Below are 22,558 nucleotides of genomic sequence, written 5' to 3'. Positions count from 1 at the left end.
CCAAAATCTAATCGGCTTGTTTTTGTCACCTAACCAACACGTCCACCAAGTTTAGTCATAACTTTTTTTAAATATCATGTTATATAATCGCTTTTCACCCTATCTCTCAATGGTGAAGAATCACTTAAAATTTATATAATTAAATAATAAAAAAAATAACCACCTTTAGAGGCCATTTTTCCCCACAAAGCGGGGGTTGGCCTTTTTCGGGAACCGTGGTTGTTGTTGTTTTTCGGTCCCCTTTTTGAAGCAATGTTTTACGGCCGGATGCCCTTCCTGACGCCAACCCTTTTTGCCGCCTTTAACGACAAACAGGGAATTACCAGTGAACTGATACTCAATTAGCCGACCTCGGAAGGATGACAGGCTGAGTCAACCCCCCTGTCGTTAATTCAGCCATCGACCGGGATTCGAACCCAGGATCCTAGGATCCTAAGCCGGCACCCTGACCGCTAGCCCAACACCAGGGTTCATTGTATCCAGTATATAATTATTGTATCCAAATCCATATTCAGATCTTCACCAAAATCAAAACGATTAGTCCTTTTCACACACACAACCTCTCCACCAAGTTTCATCCAAATCTGTCCACAACTTTGAGATATTCTGCTATATATAATTTTTGGCCATATCACTCAATGGTGAAGAATCACTTTTAAAATTCTACGAGCTGGATCCGGATCTTCATCAAAACTGAATCTATTTCTCCTTGTCGGACACCCAACCTGTCCAACAACTTTGAGATATTCTGCTATATATAATTTTTGGCCATATCACTCAATGGTGAAGAATCACTTTTAAAATTCTACGAGCTGGATCCGGATCTTCATCAAAACTGAATCTATTTCTCCTTGTCGGACACCCAACCTGTCCAACAACTTTGAGATATTCTGCTATATATAATTTTTGGCCATATCACTCAATGGTGAAGAATCACTTTTAAAATTCTACGAGCTGGATCCGGATCTTCATCAAAACTGAATCTATTTCTCCTTGTCGGACACCCAACCTGTCCACAACTTTGAGATATTCTGCTATATATAATTTTTGGCCATATCACTCAATGGTGAAGAATCACTTTTAAAATTCTGAGCTGGATCCGGATCTTCACCAAAACTGAATCTATTTCTCCTTGTCGGACACCCAACCTGTCCAACAAGTTTCGTCTGAATTTGTGCACAACATTTTGAGATATCCCGCTCTATGTTGGTTTTAGCCTCATCTCCCAATGGTGAAGAATCACTTTTTAAAAATCTCGTAGCCGGCCAAAATCTAATCATTTCGTCCTTGTCATACATACGCTATATCTCTGCCAAATTTTGTCCGAATCCTTCCACAACTTTTTGAGATATCTTGTTCACAAACGGACAAACAAACAGACAGACAGACAGACAGACAGGCAGGGGTAAAAACATAACCTCCATCCACCTTTGGTGGCGGAGGTAATCAAGTATTTCCTCAATCATAGATGGACGTCCTTAGACAGACAGACAAAGTGAAGCAATTGCTTATCCCAACTTTTCACTTCAAGCGTGGGGTATAAATAATAAATTGAACCAGTTTAAAACAAAGCCACAGCCTTGCAGCATTCCGTCCTCAACTGGAAGTGTTGATGAAACTACTCCATAGAGAACCATGTGTGCCATTTACACCACCAGAGGAAGTAAACAAGGCAGGAGTGAAAACCACAAGCAAAGTGCAATGAGTGGGGTTGGAAGTCAGACTGTGTCAAGGGTACATCACCCTGGAATCTTGTGACATTCACAGCTTCCATCAAGTAAAATAAGCAGATCAAGTGTTGAGTGACCGATACGAAAACGAAGTTTGTGCTCAGACATCCGGTTATTCAAGAGAAATGACTTGTCTGCAGCAAATATGAATTCCGTTAGCATCTACTATACAAGAGAGATGTCTGTCTGTCGGTCTGTGTCGCCATTTTTCTCAGAGATGGCTGAACGGATTATCGTCAAACTTTCGGAGGTTCATCAGTGAGTGTCTGGGAGTTGTTTTAGGCAAAAAAAAAAATTAATTAAAAAGAAATCGTTTTTTTGGAGTTCATTAAATAAAAAAAATAAAAAAAACACTCGATAGTGCCTAAGCCTTTTAAAATTAATGACAGTTATATACAAGTACACATTCGCATAAATAAATACAAAAATCACCAGACATTTGAATACAAATAAATTAAACAATTCCGGAAGTGCACGAAGTTGGTAGTACGGGCTCTTCTTCTTCCTGATCGGCATCACACTTAACTCAGAAACGTGATGAACACCACATTCACCCACCAGCATATATATGAACCCCCCTTCCTCTCCTGCCCCCCCCCCCCCCTCTTCAACCCTCTTCTCCCCCTTCTCCCCTTCCCTCCCCACCCCCATCACCTTTATTTACATTTCATTTGCTTTATTTACATTTCATTTGTTATTTATTTTATGTACACTTGTGTATATGCCCTTCTGCCCTAAGGCTACCATTGTTGGTACCCTAATGGCAGCCACCTCCATCTGTAACTTAAACTTGTAAATACTGTTAATAAAACTTATACAGTATTCAGTTGTGTGCTGTGTTAAAGACTACTGTGTCGATATCCTGCCCTTTGCAATTGTTCCCCAAATGGGGGCCAACAAAAGGTTAATCTGTCCGTGAGCAATGCAAGTCGTAGTTTGGTAGTGGATATAGTCGGTTTAACAAATTTTCCCCTGAATCGGCCCCTGAATGTGGCCGGAGGCATTACGTTTTTGGGTTGTCGGTCCGTCCGTACGGGCTAAACCTCGTTTTTCTCAGCAACCACATGTCCGATTGAGACAAAACTTTCAGGGTAGGAGTGAAACCCATGCAGAATGTTTTTATGATAATTGTGATGTCATAGGTCACGTGGTATGGCAGCCATCTTGGATTAAACCAAATAATAAAAATATATTTCTCGGAAACTGCTGAATGGAACAATTTTAAACTTGGCGCATTGTCGAGTACTCCCAATGGGGAACAAAAGCATGATAATGATGACATCATAGGTGAAGTGGTATACCCGCCAAAAATGTTTTAATCGAATTCCTTATCCAAAAAATCTGAAATTGCAGGCACATGATCTATGACCCATTTGTATTGATATATTAAATTTACGACATCATAGGTCACATGGTTTGGCAGCCATATTGGATTTAACATAAAACCTTTTAAAAAAACATCTTCTCCAAAACCACCAAATCGATCGACTCGAAACTTTACGTGTGTCATTGACGAGGCATGACGATTAAAGATGATCATGAAAACGTCAATGGTCACATGGTGTGGCAGCCATATTGGATTGAAGGAAAATATTAAATAATTATATCTCTGAAACCGCTTACCCTATCGATGCAAAATTTTACACATATCATCTAGCACCATTGTTGCATATAGTTTGAAAATGATGATGTCATAGGTCACGTGGTTTGGCAGCCATCTTGAATAGAAAAACGAACCTTATCCGATCAACACGAAACTTCACAAACGTGATCCGATCCCCTATCCATTCATATGTAGAGTGCACATTTTTAAAAGGTCATATGTCACGTGGTGTGGCAGCCATATTAACTTGAAAACCGATATATTTTTTTTAATCCCTTCTCTGAAACCACTTCACCAATCGATGTGAAACCATGGCTGGTGAAAATGTGATACTTGAAAACAGCTCAAGGGATTTAAATCAAACTTGTTTATTTTTAGGACAGTGAACGAGGGCATCTACCCATTGTGGGACTACGCTGAGGCATATTGGCGACACAGTCGCATTGCTCTAGTTTATACATGGTGCAGGGCACTTGTGGAAGAGCTAGGACACAACAGATCAGGGCACAACATAACAATGGGAACAACCTGAGACAGGGGAAACACCAATAGCAGGGTGGACCTTTGAAAGCAGAAAACTTTGAAAATAGAGCATCAACCTTTGAAAGCAGAGGCAGTCGGGAAGCACCTAACATATGATGCTAAGCTGCTGAAAGCGCCATTCTTTCATATATTTACATCACCTTGATTAAAAAGAAAGTTTTATTGTGATGTTGACGGTGTGAAAATTATGCGATACAGCTTCTTTGATAATAAATTAGATTCATTACTTTCTGTATTATTTCATGGATACACGCTTACAAAAGGGTATGTGAAGTGTAATGTTTTTATCCTGATAAAAGTAACGATGACATTACATCGAGACGTGGTGGGCGTTTTGAATGCAGCCTGTGGCTGCTTGGCTAAATCATTTTCTGGGTCTGCAGCTGTGCTGCTGATGCAATGGCCCCCAATTACCAGTAAGCTGGTACTCATTTTGCCGACCTTGGAAGGATAAGAGGTTGGTTGAGTCAACCCTCCTGGAGTTATTCCAATGGTGCGACAGGGGCTCACTGGGGCTCACTGAACTTCAAGCCAGCCACCTTAACCATTAAATCAACACCAGGCTGACATTCACAAGTAATGCAGGCTGTTAGCTTTAAAAATTTTGAATTACATGCACCAAATAGAACTTCATGGAATTCAAGATACAGGAAGTCCCCGTCTGACAAATGCCCGGATATACGAACCGAATCCCATAAGATATATTTATTCCAAGCCAATGCCACCCGTCACTTCGCCGACAGGAATACTAGTAGAGGGGAGGGAGGGAAAAAGAGGGGAGAGATGGTGTGGGAGGGAGAGAGAGGGGGGAGGGAGAGAAAGTTGGGGGGAGCGAGGAGGGGGAGAGTGCAAGGGGAGGGAGGAGGAGTTGGGGAAAGAGGAGGGGGAGAGCAGATCAAATCATATCGGAGCAGATCAGAATATAATGAAAGCAGATCACACAAAAAGGTGAAAAATGCAATCTCGTGTTTAAAGACAACATTTGCAGCGGGCGGACTGGAAGACACCAAGGCACAGCACGAAACCACGGGGCCGCACTAAGGAGAATAGGATGTATTTTTGGTTGTGTTTAGTAGAGTGAAAGTGTGCGTCACCTACAGTCCTACAGGTACTTTTGCCCATGAATTAACACTGTACATAGTGCAGGGTAACGCAAGCGAGTGAACTACGTATGTAATGCCTCGTCGTTCACTTCACCTTACCACGCCACTCACTCAGTACTGCCGCACTGTAAAAAAAGAAGTGGGTGAACACCGTGGGGCCACACCGCAGGTCTCTGAAAATACTTAGCTGACGGGAATGCAAAGAGGGGGGAGCGAAGAGGGTGAGGAGCAAGGAATGGAATGGGGGTGGGGGGAAGTGGAAACTGGTGTTCTCGACTTGCGTTAGGCAGGGGGACTTGAGGGTGAAAGGGGGTGAGGGTTGGTTCGACTTACATTTGGTAGGGGGACCTGAGGGGAAGTGGGGTTGGAGGGCTATCTAGACTGTAGGTTTAAGTTTACCTAGAGTTTAGCTTTAATACCCTTACACCTCATGGAGGTATATATGTGATTGAGACTTGAGGAGGGGTTAGTTTACCCTCTTATAACTCATGGAGGCTAAGGAGGCTTCAGCGAGAAGAGGGATTGAGTGAGTGGGGAGAGGTTAACCTCCTACAGCTTCATCAGGAGGCCGATTCATCAGTGTTTGCCATCCCTCGGATGTCCCTTCATGCATATGGTGTTATTCATCAATCGTATATCAAAGTAAAATTGGATGTCCCATCTGCCAGCATTAGTACTGGATTGAACGAAATGAGGTACGTTCAAACAGGTTCAAACAGCATGTACCATTTTTAAAGAGATTATAACATGGGAGCGATGAGAGGCACTATGGAATACAGTACACATTATGGAACTGTAACTCTGAGACAGTAATAAAGTCACTTTTTATTAAATAAAGTTGCAATTAAATAAAGGCACTGATTCTATGGTGCTGCCTTCTCTCCCCTCCCATCCTCATACAACTCTCCAGGGATCTCTGGATGGTGTTTGTGCCTTTATTTATTTCCAACTAAAATGCAAGAAGCCAAGAATCTCTTCACCTGAGCCGGTTGGTTTTGGCGTTTTGGAGGAGACACACACACACTAACTGCAATTGCCATATAATCACTATGTATTATATATATATTATGTACATAAGCCATATGCTCAAGCCTGGTGATGGCTTAGCGGCTAGGGTGCTGGCTTGGGATCCGGATCAGACGGAAGCCAAACAGTTCAATCTTGGTTTCATCAGACCACAGAATCTTGTTTCTCACAGTCTGAGTCCTTTAGGTGCTTTTTTGCAAACTCCAAGCGGGCTTTCATGTGTCTTTCACCGAGGAGAGGCTTCCGTCTGGCCACTCTGCCATAAAGCCCAGATCGGTGGAGTGTTGTAGTGATGGTAGTCCTTCTGGAAGTTTCTCCCATCTCCACACAGGATCTCTGTAGCTCAGCCAGAGTGACCATCGGGTTCTTGGTCACCTCTCTTACCAAGGCCCTTCTCCCCCGATTGCTCAGTTTGGCCGGGCGGCCAGCTCTCGGAAGAGTCCTGGTTGTTCCAAACTTCTTCCATTTAAGAATTATGGAGGCCACTGTGCTCTTGGGAACCTTCAATGCAGTAGAAATTTTTTATCGGCTTCCCCAGATCCGTGCCTCGACACAATCCTGTCTCTGAGCTCTGCAGGCAGTTCCTTCGACCTCATAGCTTGGTTTTTGCTCTGTTATGCATTGTCAGCTGTGAGACCTTATATAGACAGGTGTGTGCCTTTCCAAATCATGTCCAATCAATTGAATTTACCACAGGTGGACTCAAATCAACGTGAAGAAACATCTCAAAGATGATCAAGAGAAATGGGAGGCACCTGAGCTAAATTTCAAGTGTCATAGCAAAGGGTCTAAATACTTATGTAAATGTGATATTTCAGTTTTTTCTTTTTAATAAATTTGCAAAACTTTCTAAAATCCTGTTTTCTCTTTGTCATTATGGGGTATTGAGTGTAGATTGATGAGGGAAAAAATGAATTTAAACGATTTCAGCATAAGGCTGCAACATAACAAAATGTGAAAAAAGTGAAGGGGTCTGAATACTTTCTGAATGCACTGTATATGTATATATACATTATTGGTTATTACCTTGGCCTAGTACACGGAATGATCGCGTGGGTATGCAACTTCTGCAATATCAACTTTACGCACAGATTTTGAAGAACAAAAGTGATAAATCACCTTATCCTTACTACAATTCACGGACCGGTGTGTGTGTTTGTTTGTCGTCCTACTCCTACGAGTTCCAGGCGGGTTACATCCAGACTTTCCACAAAGGATCAGCTTGACCACAAGTAGTGCATAGGGGTATTTTTTATCTTTGCTGGTGGTCTTGGTGGGGCCAGGTAGGGTGGACGCCAATTCTCCATATAAATGTGTATGGTATAGCGCCGCCTCCCTGTGGTAGAGGGAATTACAAGTCCCCCACCCATTACAATACAGTATTCCTGTCCCCACGTTTTCCAGTGCAATGAGGCGTTTTGAATTATAAGCAGTATGTTTTTATAGGCAAGCTCATGGAGGTGACCTGGGTTTTTTTTTGGTTTTTTTTCAGGAGCTATTGAGGTAGCTGTTAGTTGCTCAGACACCGCTCAAATAAAGGTATGTCTCAAAAGACCACGTTTTAATTTTTATTTTATTTATAATACATTGTCTAAGGCTCACAATGGAGTTGCTCACGTGCGCACACACACACACACACACACACACACACACACACACACACACACACGCACACACACACGCACACACACACACAGTGTCCCACATTTATGGATGATAAAATGCATGCAAATATACATAATCAATCCCCAAATAATCAAACTGATTGAGAAGGCAATGGAGCTCTGGAATACCACGTTGATATTGGAGAACTCAGAAGGAAAAATTGAAATACCAGATGTGAAGATACGGCGTGGAATCTTCCAGGCAGACAGTCTTTCCCCCCTTCTGTTTTGTCTGGCTCTGGACACACTAAAGTAACCTCATCAATGAACAAGGACACGGACACACACTAACAACCAATAGATGAACATCCAAAGAAATAGGAAAGGTAACACATCTACTATACATGGATAAAGCTTTTCATGCCAAATGAGGAAAAATTGACAGAACAACTAAAACTAGTAAAACAGTTTTCCGAGGACATTCAAATGGAATTTGGACTAGACAAGTGCGCCAAGAGCACATTTGTACAAGGTAAACCAACAAAAACACACAACATAAAAATTCACCTTTAAACAACAATACAGCAGCTAGAAAACGAAGCATCATACAAATACCTCGGAGTAGAAGAGGAACATCAAATATGTCACAAACAAATGCGCAAAACAATCGCCAAAGAATACCTACGGAGAACAAAGCTGATCCTGAAAACATACCTCTCCCCAAGAATACCTATGTGAACGAAGCTGATCCTGAAAACATACCTCTCCCCAAGAATACCTATGTGAACGAAGCTGATCCTGAAAACATACCTCTCCCCAAGGAACAAAATCAAAGCCATAAACCAGCTCGCAGTACCAGTGTTCCAATATAGCTGCGTAATAATAAACTGGGCCCAATCAGAAATCAACAAGTTAGACATCAAAACAAGAAAACTCCTTACCATCCACAAGATGTTTTACAAAAACCAGTGCATCCCGAGAATGTACCTGCCAAGACGAGAGGGGGGAGCGGCCTGATATAACTCAACCAGGTGCACAGAGTGACGAGTGTAGGACTAGCTGAGTATGTGAAATGCTCAACAGACTATCGGATGCAATTGATCAACAAACATGAACACAACAAACCTGAAAAGGTATCCCCAACTCACCTTGCAAAGAATTTCCAAAAACAGGTGTGAATAGAAGGTACCACACAGGTAAATGAAACAGCAACAAATACAGCCCAACAATTGCAAAAACGACAAAATAAATATATAAAAAGAAATCACGAAATATAAACCAACAACTGGGAGAATGACAAAAGAGCAGGAAAATACAAAAAATAATTGGACAGAGCGGGGATGGTTAAAGAAGAATCATTGGAATGGTGAAGAAGAGGTCAGCTCAACTGGGACAAAGAACGATTCATAATAAACGGCCAAGATCAAGGACACTACACCAATGGATTTTTAAAAATGGCAGAACTGAGCCAGACGGGTAAGTGCAGATTCTGCAAAACAGAAACAGAAAGTACTAGTCACCTGCTCTCGGGATGCAAAACACTATTATCAGAACAACTTTACACACAACGGCACAACAAAGTACGCAAAGTGATTCATTGGCAAATCTGCAAAAAATTAAACATCCCAGAACCAGAAAACTCATGGAAACACAAACCAAGGGCAATCATTGAAAATGAGGACGTCATGCTCACGTACAACCTGATGATTCCATCGAGTGTGAACATAGAAAACAAAGCATTGCGTCCGGACATTTTACTCAGGAAAAGAAAGGAACAGACAGCATTGATGATTGGGATATCAGTACCCAGGGATTTTGGCCTAAACAACGCAGAAATCAAGAAAATAAGCAAATACTAGGACATCAAAAATGAGGTCAAGAGATCTTGGAAGCAGAATAGCATCGAAATTGTACCAGTGATAATTGGAGAAATGGGAATGATGAGTGAAAATTGGCGAAAATATTACAATAAATGAACTACAACTGGAGGCAATCCGGGGTTCGGCGACGATCCTGAAAAGAGCCCTTGGAACAAAACTCTGAAAAGGTTGAACAGTTTGGTCCATGAACCGTGATCCCTTACCAAAGAGGAGGTGGATACTTTGGGTCCTGGGAGGACTCCGTTCCACCTCCTGAAACCCGCAGAGATAACGACACACACACACACCGACACACACACACCGACACACACACACCGACACACACACACCGACACACACACACACACACACACACACACACACACACACACACACACACACACACACACACACACACACACACACACACACACACACACACACACACACACACCTTGGGGGAAGTGCTGTCACTTCCCGGGATACTCTGGGTATCAGCGATGTCATAACAATGGCGTCGCATATTTCACCGCACTAAACACCCCATGAATGGCAACCGATGGGGATTGTCTGTGCTCTATCCTTTTAAATGTGCTGCATGCTTGGAACAAGATCGCCCATAGGGTGGGTACTCTGCCAGTTTATTTATTCCTTCTAACACTGGGTTCCTTTGGAAAATGATAAAAGGTGCAGGTATGACTCTCCGATTGGTTATTACAATCTGGAAAGAAACACTGTACAATCTTCACAAAGCTATGGTGGACATATTCTACGATAGTGCAGACCCAGGCTCTGCATTGGCATGTCAATGCGACGTCATGCTTCACAGCTCCATTGTGGTTGTATTTTTTTTTTTTTTACCGATTAAAAAGATATTTATACCCCATGCACGCGAAGCGAACTGTGGTTAAGCAATTGTTCCATGTCTGTGCATGCAGAAATGTCAGTTTGTGATCGAGGAAGAACTGCATTCAAATTGAATGTTACATTTTTAATACAAATTGGAAAACAAAGCTGCCATTTAACAGTACTTTGGCTCTGAATTTGTCCCGATTGCACATGCGCAGAGAGGAGTGAGACCTTCTTTTTTTTATTTCAACTCTGCCTGGCAGTGAAACAAAATTGAAAATAATTCCAAACGGGAAACTGACTGTTTTTAAGGACGTTATAAAAAATTACGTACAAACACATACAACAGTCACGACAAACTAATGCAACGCGTCGGATAAGGTGATGTAATGGACACTGGGTAAAAAGGCAGTAAAACCCAGAATCAATTGTTTTTTTCTCCGACCTTGACAATCTTTGTTTTATTTAAATTTAATTATGCACTTGAATACTGCAGAACACAAAACACCATAATCGCTTCCAAGAACGTTCAGTTTTGCAGTGCTTGGACATGTTTAATAAGGTGGTGAATATGACGCTGCATCAAAAGCGCCAGACTTCTGGGATTTATTTTATAAATGAATCATTATTTTATTTCAATTGAAGTATAAACCTAAACACTGTGCGGGGTATCGTGTTCTATGAACTCTCTTGTTATGGGTGCAATACCCAAGAGACAACGTCGCTTCCTTATATTGAATTCATTACCTCCACCACCAATAGTGGATGCAGGTTATGTTTTCACCCCTGTCTGTCTGGGAACAGGATATCTCAAAATGTTGTGGACGAATTCAGACGAAATTTGGTGGACAGGTTGGGTGTGTGACAAGGAAGAATTGATTCAATTTTGGTGAAGATTTCAATCCGAATCCGGATCAGAAATTTTTTAAGTGATTCTTCACCATCCCTGGTGTTGGGCTAGCGGCTAGGGTGCCGGCTTAGGATCCAAGGATCCTGGGTTCGAATCCCGGTCGATCACTGAATTAACGCCAGGGGGGTTGACTCAGCCTGTCATCCTTCAGAGGTCGGCTAATTCAGTACCAGTTCACTGGTAATTCCCTGTTTGTCGTTAAAGGCGGCAAAAAGGGTTGACGTCAGGAAGGGCATCCGGCCGTAAAACATTGCTTCAAATAGGGGACCGAAAAACAACAACAACCACGGTTCCCGAAAAAGGCCAACCCCCGCTTTGCGGGGGAAAATGGCCTCTAAAGGTGTTTTTTTTTTTTTTTTCTTCACCATCGAGTAAACCACCTTTAGAGGCCATTTTACCCCACAGAGAATTTTTAAAGTGATTCTTCACCATCGAGTAAACCACCTTTAGAGGCCATTTTACCCCGCAGAGCAGGGGTTGGCCTTTTTTGGGCACCGTAGTCCCCTTTTTGAAGCAATGTTTTATGGCCGGATGCTCTTCCTGCCACCAACCCTGTTAGTCGACTCTTGCGACACACAGGGAATTACCAGTGAACTGGTATTCAATTTGCCAACTTCGGAAGGATGACAGGCTGAGTCAATCCGCTGGTGTTAATTCAGCGATCGACCGGGATTTGAACCCAGGATCCTAGGATCCCAAGCCAGCACCCTAACCGCTAAGCCAACAGCAGGCTATTCTTCACCATCGAGTGATGGGGCTAAAACTGATATATAGCAAGATATCTCAAAAGTTGTGGACAGATTATGACAAAACTTGGTGGATGAGTTGATGCAGCGACAAGAAAAAGATGATTCGATTTTGGTTCAGGTCCGACTCCAGACCCGTCCTATCAGTACTCAGTAGGATACAAAACGTAAACTGTTCAGCCTGGTGGAGGTTTTCTCTCTATTGAGTGCCGTTCTTGTTACCCTCGCCAGAAGAGAGAATATGGCAGTTGAGTCCGTTTGTCTGTGTGTCTGTTTGTTTGTTTGTCCACACAGAATAAATATGATTTTCTCTGCAACCGTTGGTCCGCTTGACAGGAAATTTTCACCATACCAGTGATAATTGGAGAAACGGGAATGATGAGTGATAATTGGAGAAAATATTACCACAAATGAACTACAACTGGAGGCAATCCGGGGTTCGGCGACGATCCTGAAAATAGCCCTTAGAAAAAAACTTTGAAAAGGTTGAACAGTTTGGTCCGCTTGACATAATTGTACACCTACACCTGTATAATTTTTGTAATGATAATTATGACGTCATATGTCACGTGGTACGGGCACCATCTTACAAAAACCGAAAAACTTTGCACCTCTATATCTCCGAAAACGCTACATAGACAAGGTTGAGACATGGCTCATTGTAAGAACACTCCATGGGGAATAACATATGTTAATGACGTCATAGGTGCCTCCATTATGACGTCATAATTCGACAAGTACAAAACTTCATCCGATAAAGATGAAATTTATTGAGCGTCAATAGGGATAAATGTGTAGAAAAAAAAAAAGATGACGTCGTCAGTCATGTGGTTCGGCCGCCATATTTGTTTTAACACAAAAGCCTTAAAAACCACTAAAAACACGTCCTGGCGAGGGTCTGCAATCTCTGATTGCTCTTTTTTGTTGTAATTGCTACGGCCATTATTATTGTGCTTGGCTGGATGACATTTATCAACAGTTGTGTGGGTGAACAATTCGGCGATTTTGCAATCTCCCGATCTGGGACTTTGGTAATGTATTCTGGTGTCATTTTTCATTCCTGTTAGTTAGGGTTCGTGAAAGGTCTACATTCCTGTTAGGTCTACGGCTATGCCCATGGGGGAGCAGGTAGATGATACTTTCAACATACGAGTCTCCAAATACACAATTCCCACAAGCCACTTTTCAGGACAACTATCATAACATTTAATTCCACTGGAAATTTCAGTAAGCCTTCATTTTGTTAATTGTTGTTTAAATGCAGTCCTGGCTTAAAAACCAAAAAAAAAAAAAAGGCACAAAGCATCCAATTCCAACCTCACCTCCATCGTCATCACCATCTTCTGAATCTGGTTCTAGGTCCCCCAGTATGTCGGCACCGTCGAGATAAACAAGATGTGGTAGGATTTCAAAGACGCTTTCTCTTATGCCAGCAAGATTTGCCACCTCACAGCCCATTAGCTCAAGGCGTCGCAGCTGGCACAGCTTTTTCTAAAGACAAAACGTTTCACGGGAAGGAAAAATTAGACACGTTATGTTTTTTTATTACAAATCACACGTTGGCGAAATAGCCTAGAGGTAAGTACACTCGCCTCTAAGCTGTCTGGCCTGGGTTCGAATCTCAGCCCAGGTATAAACTCTCATTCCTGTGTTTCACAGGTATGGAGATTCATCATTTGTGCGCCGTCCTTCAGATGGACGTTAAACTTGGCGTCACATCTGTCAGAATTCGTTTGTGGACGTTAAAGATCCCACGATATCCTTCACAAAGGGTTATGACCAGCACCATGAACAAATTCCATATTCCTGCTCTAACCTATATAACGGCACTGTCACACACGCAGACGCAGCACTTGTCGATGCTATCCAAAGCCATGTGCATAATGTATATAAAAGAAATAGAATAGATTATAGAAATATGAATGATCGTTTTAAGGCCATTTTCCACGCTAGAGCGGGGGTTAGCATTGCGGGCCCCATGACAATCATGGTTCCCTGTTTGAAGCAATGTTTTTATGGCCGGATGCCCTTCCTGACGCCAACCCTTAGTCGCCTTTTGCGGGGTACACACCGGTATCATTCATCCCAGCAAGCTCGTACTCAATTTGCCGACCTCGGAAGGATGACAGGCTGAGTCAACCCCCCCTGGCGTTAATTCAGCGATCGACCGGGATTCAAACTCAGGATCCTAGGATCCCAAGCCTGTATCCTAACCGCCAAGCCAACACCAGGCTAGATTATAGAAACTAGCTTGACTCGGCGTGCTCCGCGCGCCTCACCACACGTCGTTTTAGAGGGGTAGGCATCTTTGACCATTTCTGTGTCTTTTGGGTCTTCATGGTGTTTTGGGTCTTCAGGGCCATTTGGGTCTTCAGGGTCTTTTGGATCCTCTGGGCCTTTAAAGGTATTTGAGGTGGTTTGGGTCTTCAGAGGCTTTGGGGTCTTAAGGGTCTTCGGTGTCTTTTGGGGCTTTTAATTATTCTTGGTCTTTAAGGGTCTTTTGGGTCTTCGGGGTGTTTTGGGTCTTCGGGATGTTTTGGGTCTTCGGGATGTTTTGGGTCTTCGGGATGTTTTGGGTCTTCGGGATGTTTTGGGTCTTCGGGGTGTTTTGGGTATTCGGGGTGTTTTGGGTCTTCGGGGTGTTTTGGATCTTCGGGGCGTTTTGGGTCTTCGGGACGTTTTGGGTCTTCGGGGCGTTTTGGGTCTTCGGGGTGTTTTGGGTCTTCGGGGTGTTTTGGGTCTTCGGGGTGTTTTGGGTCTTCGGGGTGTTTTGGGTCTTCGGGGTGTTTTGGGTCTTCGGGGTGTTTTGGGTCTTCGGGGTGTTTTGGGTCTTCGGGGCGTTTTGGGTCTTCGGGGCGTTTTGGGTCTTCGGGGCGTTTTGGGTCTTCGGGGTGTTTTGGGTCTTCGGGGCGTTTTGGGTCTTCGGGGCGTTTTGGGTCTTCGGGGTGTTTTGGGTCTTCGGGGTGTTTTGGGTCTTCGGGGTGTTTTGGGTCTTCGGGGTGTTTTGGGTCTTCGGGGTGTTTTGGGTCTTCGGGGTGTTTTGGGTCTTTGGGGTGTTTTGGGTCTTCGGGGTGCTTTGTGTCTTCGGGGTGTTTTGGGTCTTCAGGGTGTTTTGGGTCTTCGGGTGTTTTGGGGTCTTTGGGGTGTTTTGGGTCTTCGAGGTGTTTTGGGTCTTCAGGGTCTTTTGGGTATTCAGGGTATTTTTGAGCCTAAGGGTCTTTTGGGTCTTCAGGGGTCTTGGTGGTCTGAAGGGTCTTGGGAGAATTAAAAGGTCATCAAAGGTCTGAGGGTCTCAGCAGTCTTAACGCAATTAAGAGGGTTAATTAAGAGGGTGGTAATTTTATTTGAAGAAGAAGAAGACGTTTTCGTCACATATAAACATACATAACCATATAATACGTTTGCTCTATTATAATAAGATATGGTATACTTTTTTCTTTTTAAGTGTTGATAAAAAAAAAAATTCAAAAGATTTCAAATTCCTGGACTTCAGTCAAATATCGGGCCTAACTAACTGGTTTCACGACAGATTTGGGTCAAAAAAAGTTTCCCAGTTGACCATATAAGGAGGGGAGGAATGATTGAGGCCGTTAAAGTAGTAATAATAACATACATGCTTGGTTCATGAACAACACAAATATGTGAGTCCTTTCACCAAGTTGTGTTCAAGTACAATTTCACAGCAATTTTCCTCATTTTAAACTGTCACTGTTGATCGAAAATATTGTCGCGTCCCCAGGGTTAACACCCCAAGAGGACAAATGACTGAAACGAGCTTTAACTCCGAGGCGTATTTCGAACCTTGGCGGGATGGACACACGCGGGGTGGACGGTAGCAAGGGCTTACCTGTACGGAGTTCACTGGGCTCCTCGAACTCACCACAAATAAACGAGACAGAACACAAGGTAACATGCAACAGATAATGGGTTTATTAAGCTATTAAGCTTTTTAGCTCTTTCACGAGCCTCGATTCAGTATACAAACAAACAAAAAAAAAAAAAAAAATGCAAGGGGAACAACGAAAGGTAAGGTAAACTAAAATTCCTAAATGAGGGTCCCTCCATTCCGACTCAGATACAAATAAGGGGGTAATAAAAATAAAAGTAAATAAGTAATGTTTATGTCGTGCCGCCACTTAGCTCCGGTCTCAACGAGGGCTTGGTGTGCGTCACAGGTCCGGTCGTTCAGGGAAATGGCCGCGCGTCGACCTGCTCAAGATGGAGCCGAGCCGCGCTTTCGCCGCGCCACGAATGTGAGGTAATTCGGGCCGACGGTCCCCTCGCGCTCTCCACTCCGTCCAAAATGCTGCGAGCTCCACGAACCGCTGGCAACGCCCCCTACTCACGATCAAAGTTTGCCACACCGTTCCTTCTCTGCACCAGGTCCACACAGGCTCCGAACTCGCTCCACCAGCGCACACAAACCAAAATGCGACCACCTTTCACGCGAGCCAGAACAAAGAGAAAATACGACAGCCTCCAATGAATGCCAGGACCAGAAGAATTCAAAAAGCAATCGCAGCCGTCTTCATTGAAAGCCAGCACAAAAGAGACCAAGATGGCGAGACGGCTTCTTTTTGCTCTTGAATGTTCGACCGCTGACGTCACACTCTGTCCAATCACCGAGCTCCGTTCATCACTCCATGGCTTCTTAACCAGTCACGAAGCTCGGGACTTGACCTCCCCGTCACGAGTCGTCGAGGGGGCGGAGTCTGATCTCTGTTCGGGAATGTTCGGATGACGTCGGTGTGAACTTGTCGATCGGCAAATGCTGTTTATGTCGGCCCTGGCAGCATTGTGAGCGAATGAGTCCATTACCTGGCCGGCTGAATTTTATAAGAACATTAGGGAAAATCATGCCCAGTTCAAATCCGGCAAGTCACCTCACCGAGACCATAATGATTGGGTGTTTCGGGGTCTTCCTTGCCGGATTACGCATCCAAAGGAGTGATACCGTACAGATTGGAAGTCCGAATTGGCCCAGCATTACGCCAATAAGGCGTCGCACGCCTTGTGCTAATTAGGCCAAGCAACCCTGACACATGATGCGGTCCAGGTGTGTAGTATTGAGAACTGCAGCCAATTCGTTTTAAACACTCACATTGGGATTGGTGGACATTGTCTAACTAGAAAAAAAAGTGACGCACATCTAATAGCACAATTAATTGCTTTACTACGCTTACTCTTGTCTAGACATTCACTTTTAGGAAAGAACTGCTCTATTCTAAGCATTACTAGCCCCTTGGAGCTATTTCCACATCACAATTCAAGAAGTAGGTGCATGTGATTACTACGCACTCCTGAACTGCTGGGCGAAATGAGTTGAAAGTTGCCGATTGTACTCAATGTGTGCACGGAAAGGGTTTTCAGTGCCAGAAAAAAAAAACATCGTTCCAGGGGTTCAGAGTGGGGGAATAGCCCCAATTCTCTCCATGTAAATATGTATGCATAGCGCCGCTCCCGGTGGGAGGGGGAATACCATTGCACGTCATACTAAAATATGCCAATTCTGGGAAAATCAACTCGTCCATAATTCTGGGGTAAATCAAACCATCTGTAAGGACCAGTTTCTTCTCTAGTATTACAAATGATACCTGATACTTGAGATGAAAAACTTGTCAAAAATGTTTTTTCTCAAGTTTTTTTTAATACTCTCTGGTAAAATCTAAATGGTATGGCCTAGGAGGTGGAAGCAGTCAGTCTACATACCATTGCTAGAGACAGGGGATCCAAGAGAATGTTCAAATAAACGAACCATTCCCATGATTTCACATACAAGCAAGATATTACTTAAGACCATTCAACACAGAATAGAATACTTCATTAAGGGAGAAATGGCCATTGATCAAGCTGGTTTCAGAAGAGGAAGAGGTACGAGATATCAAATCGCAAATCGGAGCTGGATCATGGAAAAAGCAAGGGAATATCAAGGGAAGGTGGATCTCTGTTTTATAGATTAGACGTGCTAGATTTCCAGAATTGACATTTCAAAAGCAACATTTCCAAAACATGTGAAAATATGTGTGCAAACGGTTATGAGAATAATAAAAATACGTGAAAATAGAACATGTGTCAAGTATCTCGACAAACTGCGATTAATTGTCGTACGCGTTTATTCACTCTGCCGATCAAGGCCCGATTCACAGCAGCGCCATCCGAGCTCTGGCGTAGGGATACAACGGTGAACATTTGCACTGCATACATGACATCCTCCCCTTTAAGTCCAAAATTACCAAGAGCAATACGTGCTAGATTTCCAGAATTGACATTTCAAAAGCAACATTTCCAAAACATGTGAAAATATGTGTGCAAACGGTTATGAGAATAATGAAAATACGTGAAAATAGAACATGTGTCAACGTGAAAAAAAAAACATCTTCAAAGATTCAACCGGTCGGGTGCTTTTCTCTCACGCATTGAGCGTCGCGGTGTACCAGTGGATACAGAGTCCGAGGTGATTCCTTTGGGTCGCGGTGTACCAGTGGATACAGAGTCCGAGGTGATTCCTTTGGTCTCCACGAAGGGTGTAGCGTTTGCAGAGGTTTTCGGGGCATCCGAGCCGGCTGGAGTGGCCACGACGATCTCCGGCAGTGGCGGGTCGAACTGTTGTCCTGACTGTGACGATGCTACAGGCTCCATCGACTCACAGTGACGGTAGGTTATGTGGTCCTGATGTCGACGAATTTCGCGGCCGTCCTGCAGGCGAATCACACTGGACAGTGGACCTGGCTTCTCGATGATGTCTCCCGGTAGCCACGTCGCACCTGCACCAAAATTTCGGGCAAACACTGGATCTCCAATGTTGATACATCGACTGTTGGACGTCTTATCGTGCACCAACTTTTGATTAAGCTGGCTCTGATAAACATTTGATGATATGTCTGGTTTGAGATTGTCAAGTGTCGATCTCAAGTGTCGTTTCATCAATAACTCAGACGGAGCTGCACCGGTTGTTGATTGTGGCGTGATGCGGTATTTGAACAGGAGACGAGACAGCTTTGTTTCCAGGGTTCCCTCCTGAAGTTTCTGCAATCCGGATTTGATGATTCCCACGGATCGTTCGGCCAAGCCATTTGAAGCCTGGTGATGTGGGCTGACAAACTTATGTTTGATGCCGTTCCGACGTGTGAACTTGGCAAACTCGGTACTGGAAAAACACGAACCGTTATCACTCACGATCATCCTGGGCAGACCATGAGTGGCGAAACAGCATCTGAGTCTTTCGATGACAATGGCTGACGTAGTACCACGCGTCACATAGGCATCAATCCATTTTGTGTGCGCGTCCGTAATTATTAGAATCATGCTGCCGTTAATAGGCCCGGCATAATCGAGATGTAGGCGATGCCACGGTTCGCTGGGCCATTCCCAGGGATGCAGTGGCGCTTTCGCAGGTGTATTCCGGGTGCTCTGGCAGGGGTAACAATGTCGAACATGATGTTCGATATCAGCATCAAGATTCGGCCACCACACATAGTTTCTGGCGAGTGACTTCATCTTCACAATCCCGGGGTGACAGTCATGGATTTCATCCATGACCCTGGAACGCAGATTTTTCGGGATCACGACACGACATCCCCAGAGTAGGCAACCATTTTCCACGCTGAGTTCGTTTTTACGTGCTTTAAAAGCCGCAAAATCTGGGTCACCCTCAGGTAGCAAATGCCATCCAAGCTGTACAGCCTGGACAGTTCTGGACAGAACGGGGTCTCGTCGAGTATGAGTGCGGATCTGGCCGGAATCGACAGCACAATCTTCCAGATGATCCATCAGTGCGATAATGGATCCTGGTGTAGGCGAATCATCAACGGATTCTGGAAGGGGTAACCGACTCATGGCATCTGCATTTGTGATAGACGAACCGGGCTTATAACATATGGTGTAGTCATAAGCAGCGAGAAACAGGGACCAGCGGATGATCCTGGGCGGTAGTGTGTCAGATGTCGCCTTAGTTGGACCAAACAGACTGATCAGCGGCTTGTGATCAGTGCGAATCGTGAAATGATGTCCAAGAAGGTACTGGCGAAATTTGCCGACGCCGAAAACGATTCCCAATCCTTCCTTGTCAAGTTGGGAATAGTTTTTCTCTGCCGGGGTCAACGTTCTGGATGCAAATGCAACCGGTCTTTCCGTACCATCAGGCATCACGTGCGATAATACACTCCCCACTCCATACCGACAGGCATCGCATGTCAGCACAAGATCCTTCTCTGGATCAAAATGAACGAGAACATTGGAAGATTTGAGCAGATCCTTAGAGGTCTGGAATGCTGATTGTTCAGTAGACCCCCAGCTCCAGGAGACTCCTTTCCTCAAAAGCCGATAAAGGGGGCCCAAAACGTCGGTCACATTCGGGATGTAACGACCATAGAACTGAAGCAAACCGAGGTATGACTTCAATTCGGTCACATCTCGTGGAGAAGGAGCATCCTTGATAGCTCGGACTTTCTCATCTGTCGGGTGTAGACCCTCGGCATCAATCGTATGACCCAGGTACGTGACTGATGGCACCATAAACTTGCACTTGTCTCGACGCAAACGTAGGCCGGAGTCCGAAATCTTCTTCAGAACTCTCTCCAGGTTCTGTAGATGTTCCGCGTCCGTACGACCAGTAACCAGAATATCATCCTGGTAACAAACGACGTTGCGTTCGGCGGCAAACAAACTGTCCATGACACGCTGATAAATTCCAGGTGCAGATTTCACTCCAAAACTAAGTCGGTGGTACCTATACAACCCACGATGCGTGTTGATGGTAAGATACTGTTTCGAATTCTCGTCCAAGCAGAGCTGTAGATAGGTGGATTTGAGATCGAGTTTCGTAAAAGTCTTGCCTCCCGTGAGACGAGCATAGAGGTCTTCGATCCTCGGGATTGGATATTTATCCAATGAAGAACACCTGTTCACAGTCATTTTATAATCTCCACATATGCGGATGGACTGGTCCGATTTTATGACTGGAACGATGGGCGCCGCCCATTCGGCATACTGGATTTGCTCGATGATCCCCAGATTTTCAAGATGATCCAGTTCCTTGTCAATCCGCTCACGCAGGGCGAAAGGGACTGGGCGAGCCCTGCAAAATATAGGATTGGCATCCCGGTCAACCCTGAGTTTAGCCGTATGTCCTTTCAAGGTTCCAAGCTCATCCTTGAAGACATCCGGGTACGTATCCAGCACATTTTTGAGTGTGTATGCTGCGGTAGGAGAAACGTTGGCTGCCCGGAGTTGATGAATGCTTTCCCACTTCAGTCGAATTATGCTCAACCAGTTCCTGCCGAGTAAGGAAGGGCCCTTTCCAGGAATGACGATCAGGGGTAGGTGAAACTCACGGTTATCGTAGCCCACCGTGACATCACATGTACCGCAGGGAACAATCTTCTCACCTGTATAGGTGGAGAGTCCATAGGTAGTAGGTTTCAGATGGGGTCGGTCAGCATCACTCCACAGGTTTGTGAAAACAGCATGGCTGATGAGCGAGACGGCCGCACCAGTGTCGACCTCCATTTGCAATGGTCGATTGTTGACGACAACATTGGCAAGAAGAGGGTCCCGCCTATGGTGAGAATCAATATGAAGCAGGTCATACGATTCTGAGTTGTCGGAAACAGAGCTCACCTGGTCAAGCTCGGGTTCCTCCGAACCGATAAACTGATGAATCTTGTCAGCAGCTTTTCCTTTTCCCGATTTGCGAGTGATGCAAGCTGGAGCAATATGGCCAGTTTTCGAACAGAAATGGCAGGTGGCATCTTTGAACCGACACGTCTCCGGAGGGTGCTTTCCGTTGCACCGAAAACAGTTGTTGTGGGTTTGAGACTGCACTGGCTTCTGACGAGGAGCCTTGTTCCAACGTTGTGGCTGAACATGATCCAACCGATTCACAGCAGGGCTGGTACCAGATGAGCGAGTGGCACCGATGCTTGTAGCGTTGCGTTCAGCACTTTCCATGGAAATGGCGGTGTCTCTGGCATTTTGGAACGTCAGTCTTCTCTCAGCAAGCAGGCGTCTACGAGTGCGGTCATCGGACATGCCAACCACCAGCAAGTCACGAAGCATGTCATCGATCGTGTCCCCAAACTCACACAGATGTGACAGTTTTTTGAGGTGTGCAATGAAGTCTGCGATCGACTGACCTTGCTGCTGTCTGCACATGTAAAAATTAAACCGACACAGGATGACTGAAGGAGATGGGTTGCAATGTTCCTTCAAAGCGGCCTTGAGCTCTGCATACGTGAGCTCCTGGATTGTCCGAGGCCGAATCAGGTTTTTAACGAGTGTGAACGTCTCACCTCCGCAAACGGACAGGAAGACGGCCTTCATCCGGCCTTCGGTCGCAATGCCATTCGTCTCGAAGTAGAAAGACAACCGCTCAGAATACGTGTCAAAATCCCCCTCATGAGGGTCGAATTCATCGATATGGCCGAAAGATGTCATGGTCTAGATGTTTACCTTCGTCGCCATGTAAAGTATCTCGACAAACTGCGATCAATTGTCGTACGCGTTTATTCACTCTGCCGATCAAGGCCCGATTCACAGCAGCGCCATCCGAGCTCTGGCGTAGGGATACAACCCGGTCCCGGTGTAG

General features: G+C 44.6%; 1 protein-coding gene across 3 annotated transcripts in view; it reads right to left on the bottom strand.

Annotated features, from left to right (window-relative positions):
- Positions 1-22,558, bottom strand: part of LOC137434496 (acidic leucine-rich nuclear phosphoprotein 32 family member B) — a 104,429-nt gene that overhangs the window by 5,713 nt on the left and 76,158 nt on the right. For all 3 annotated transcript variants that reach the window (XM_068127563.2, XM_078785608.1, XM_078785607.1), the window contains one exon: positions 13,296-13,464. In XM_068127563.2, the coding sequence (XP_067983664.1) occupies positions 13,296-13,464 (169 nt within the window). The remainder of the gene's footprint in view (positions 1-13,295; positions 13,465-22,558) is intronic.

Source organism: Myxine glutinosa, chromosome 10, assembly GCF_964187855.1.
Source record: "Myxine glutinosa chromosome 10, kmMyxGlut1.1, whole genome shotgun sequence".
Classification (NCBI taxonomy): Eukaryota; Metazoa; Chordata; class Myxini; order Myxiniformes; family Myxinidae; genus Myxine; species Myxine glutinosa.
The sequence above is the reverse complement of the archived record's forward strand: the minus strand, read 5'-3'. Positions and strand labels throughout refer to the sequence as shown.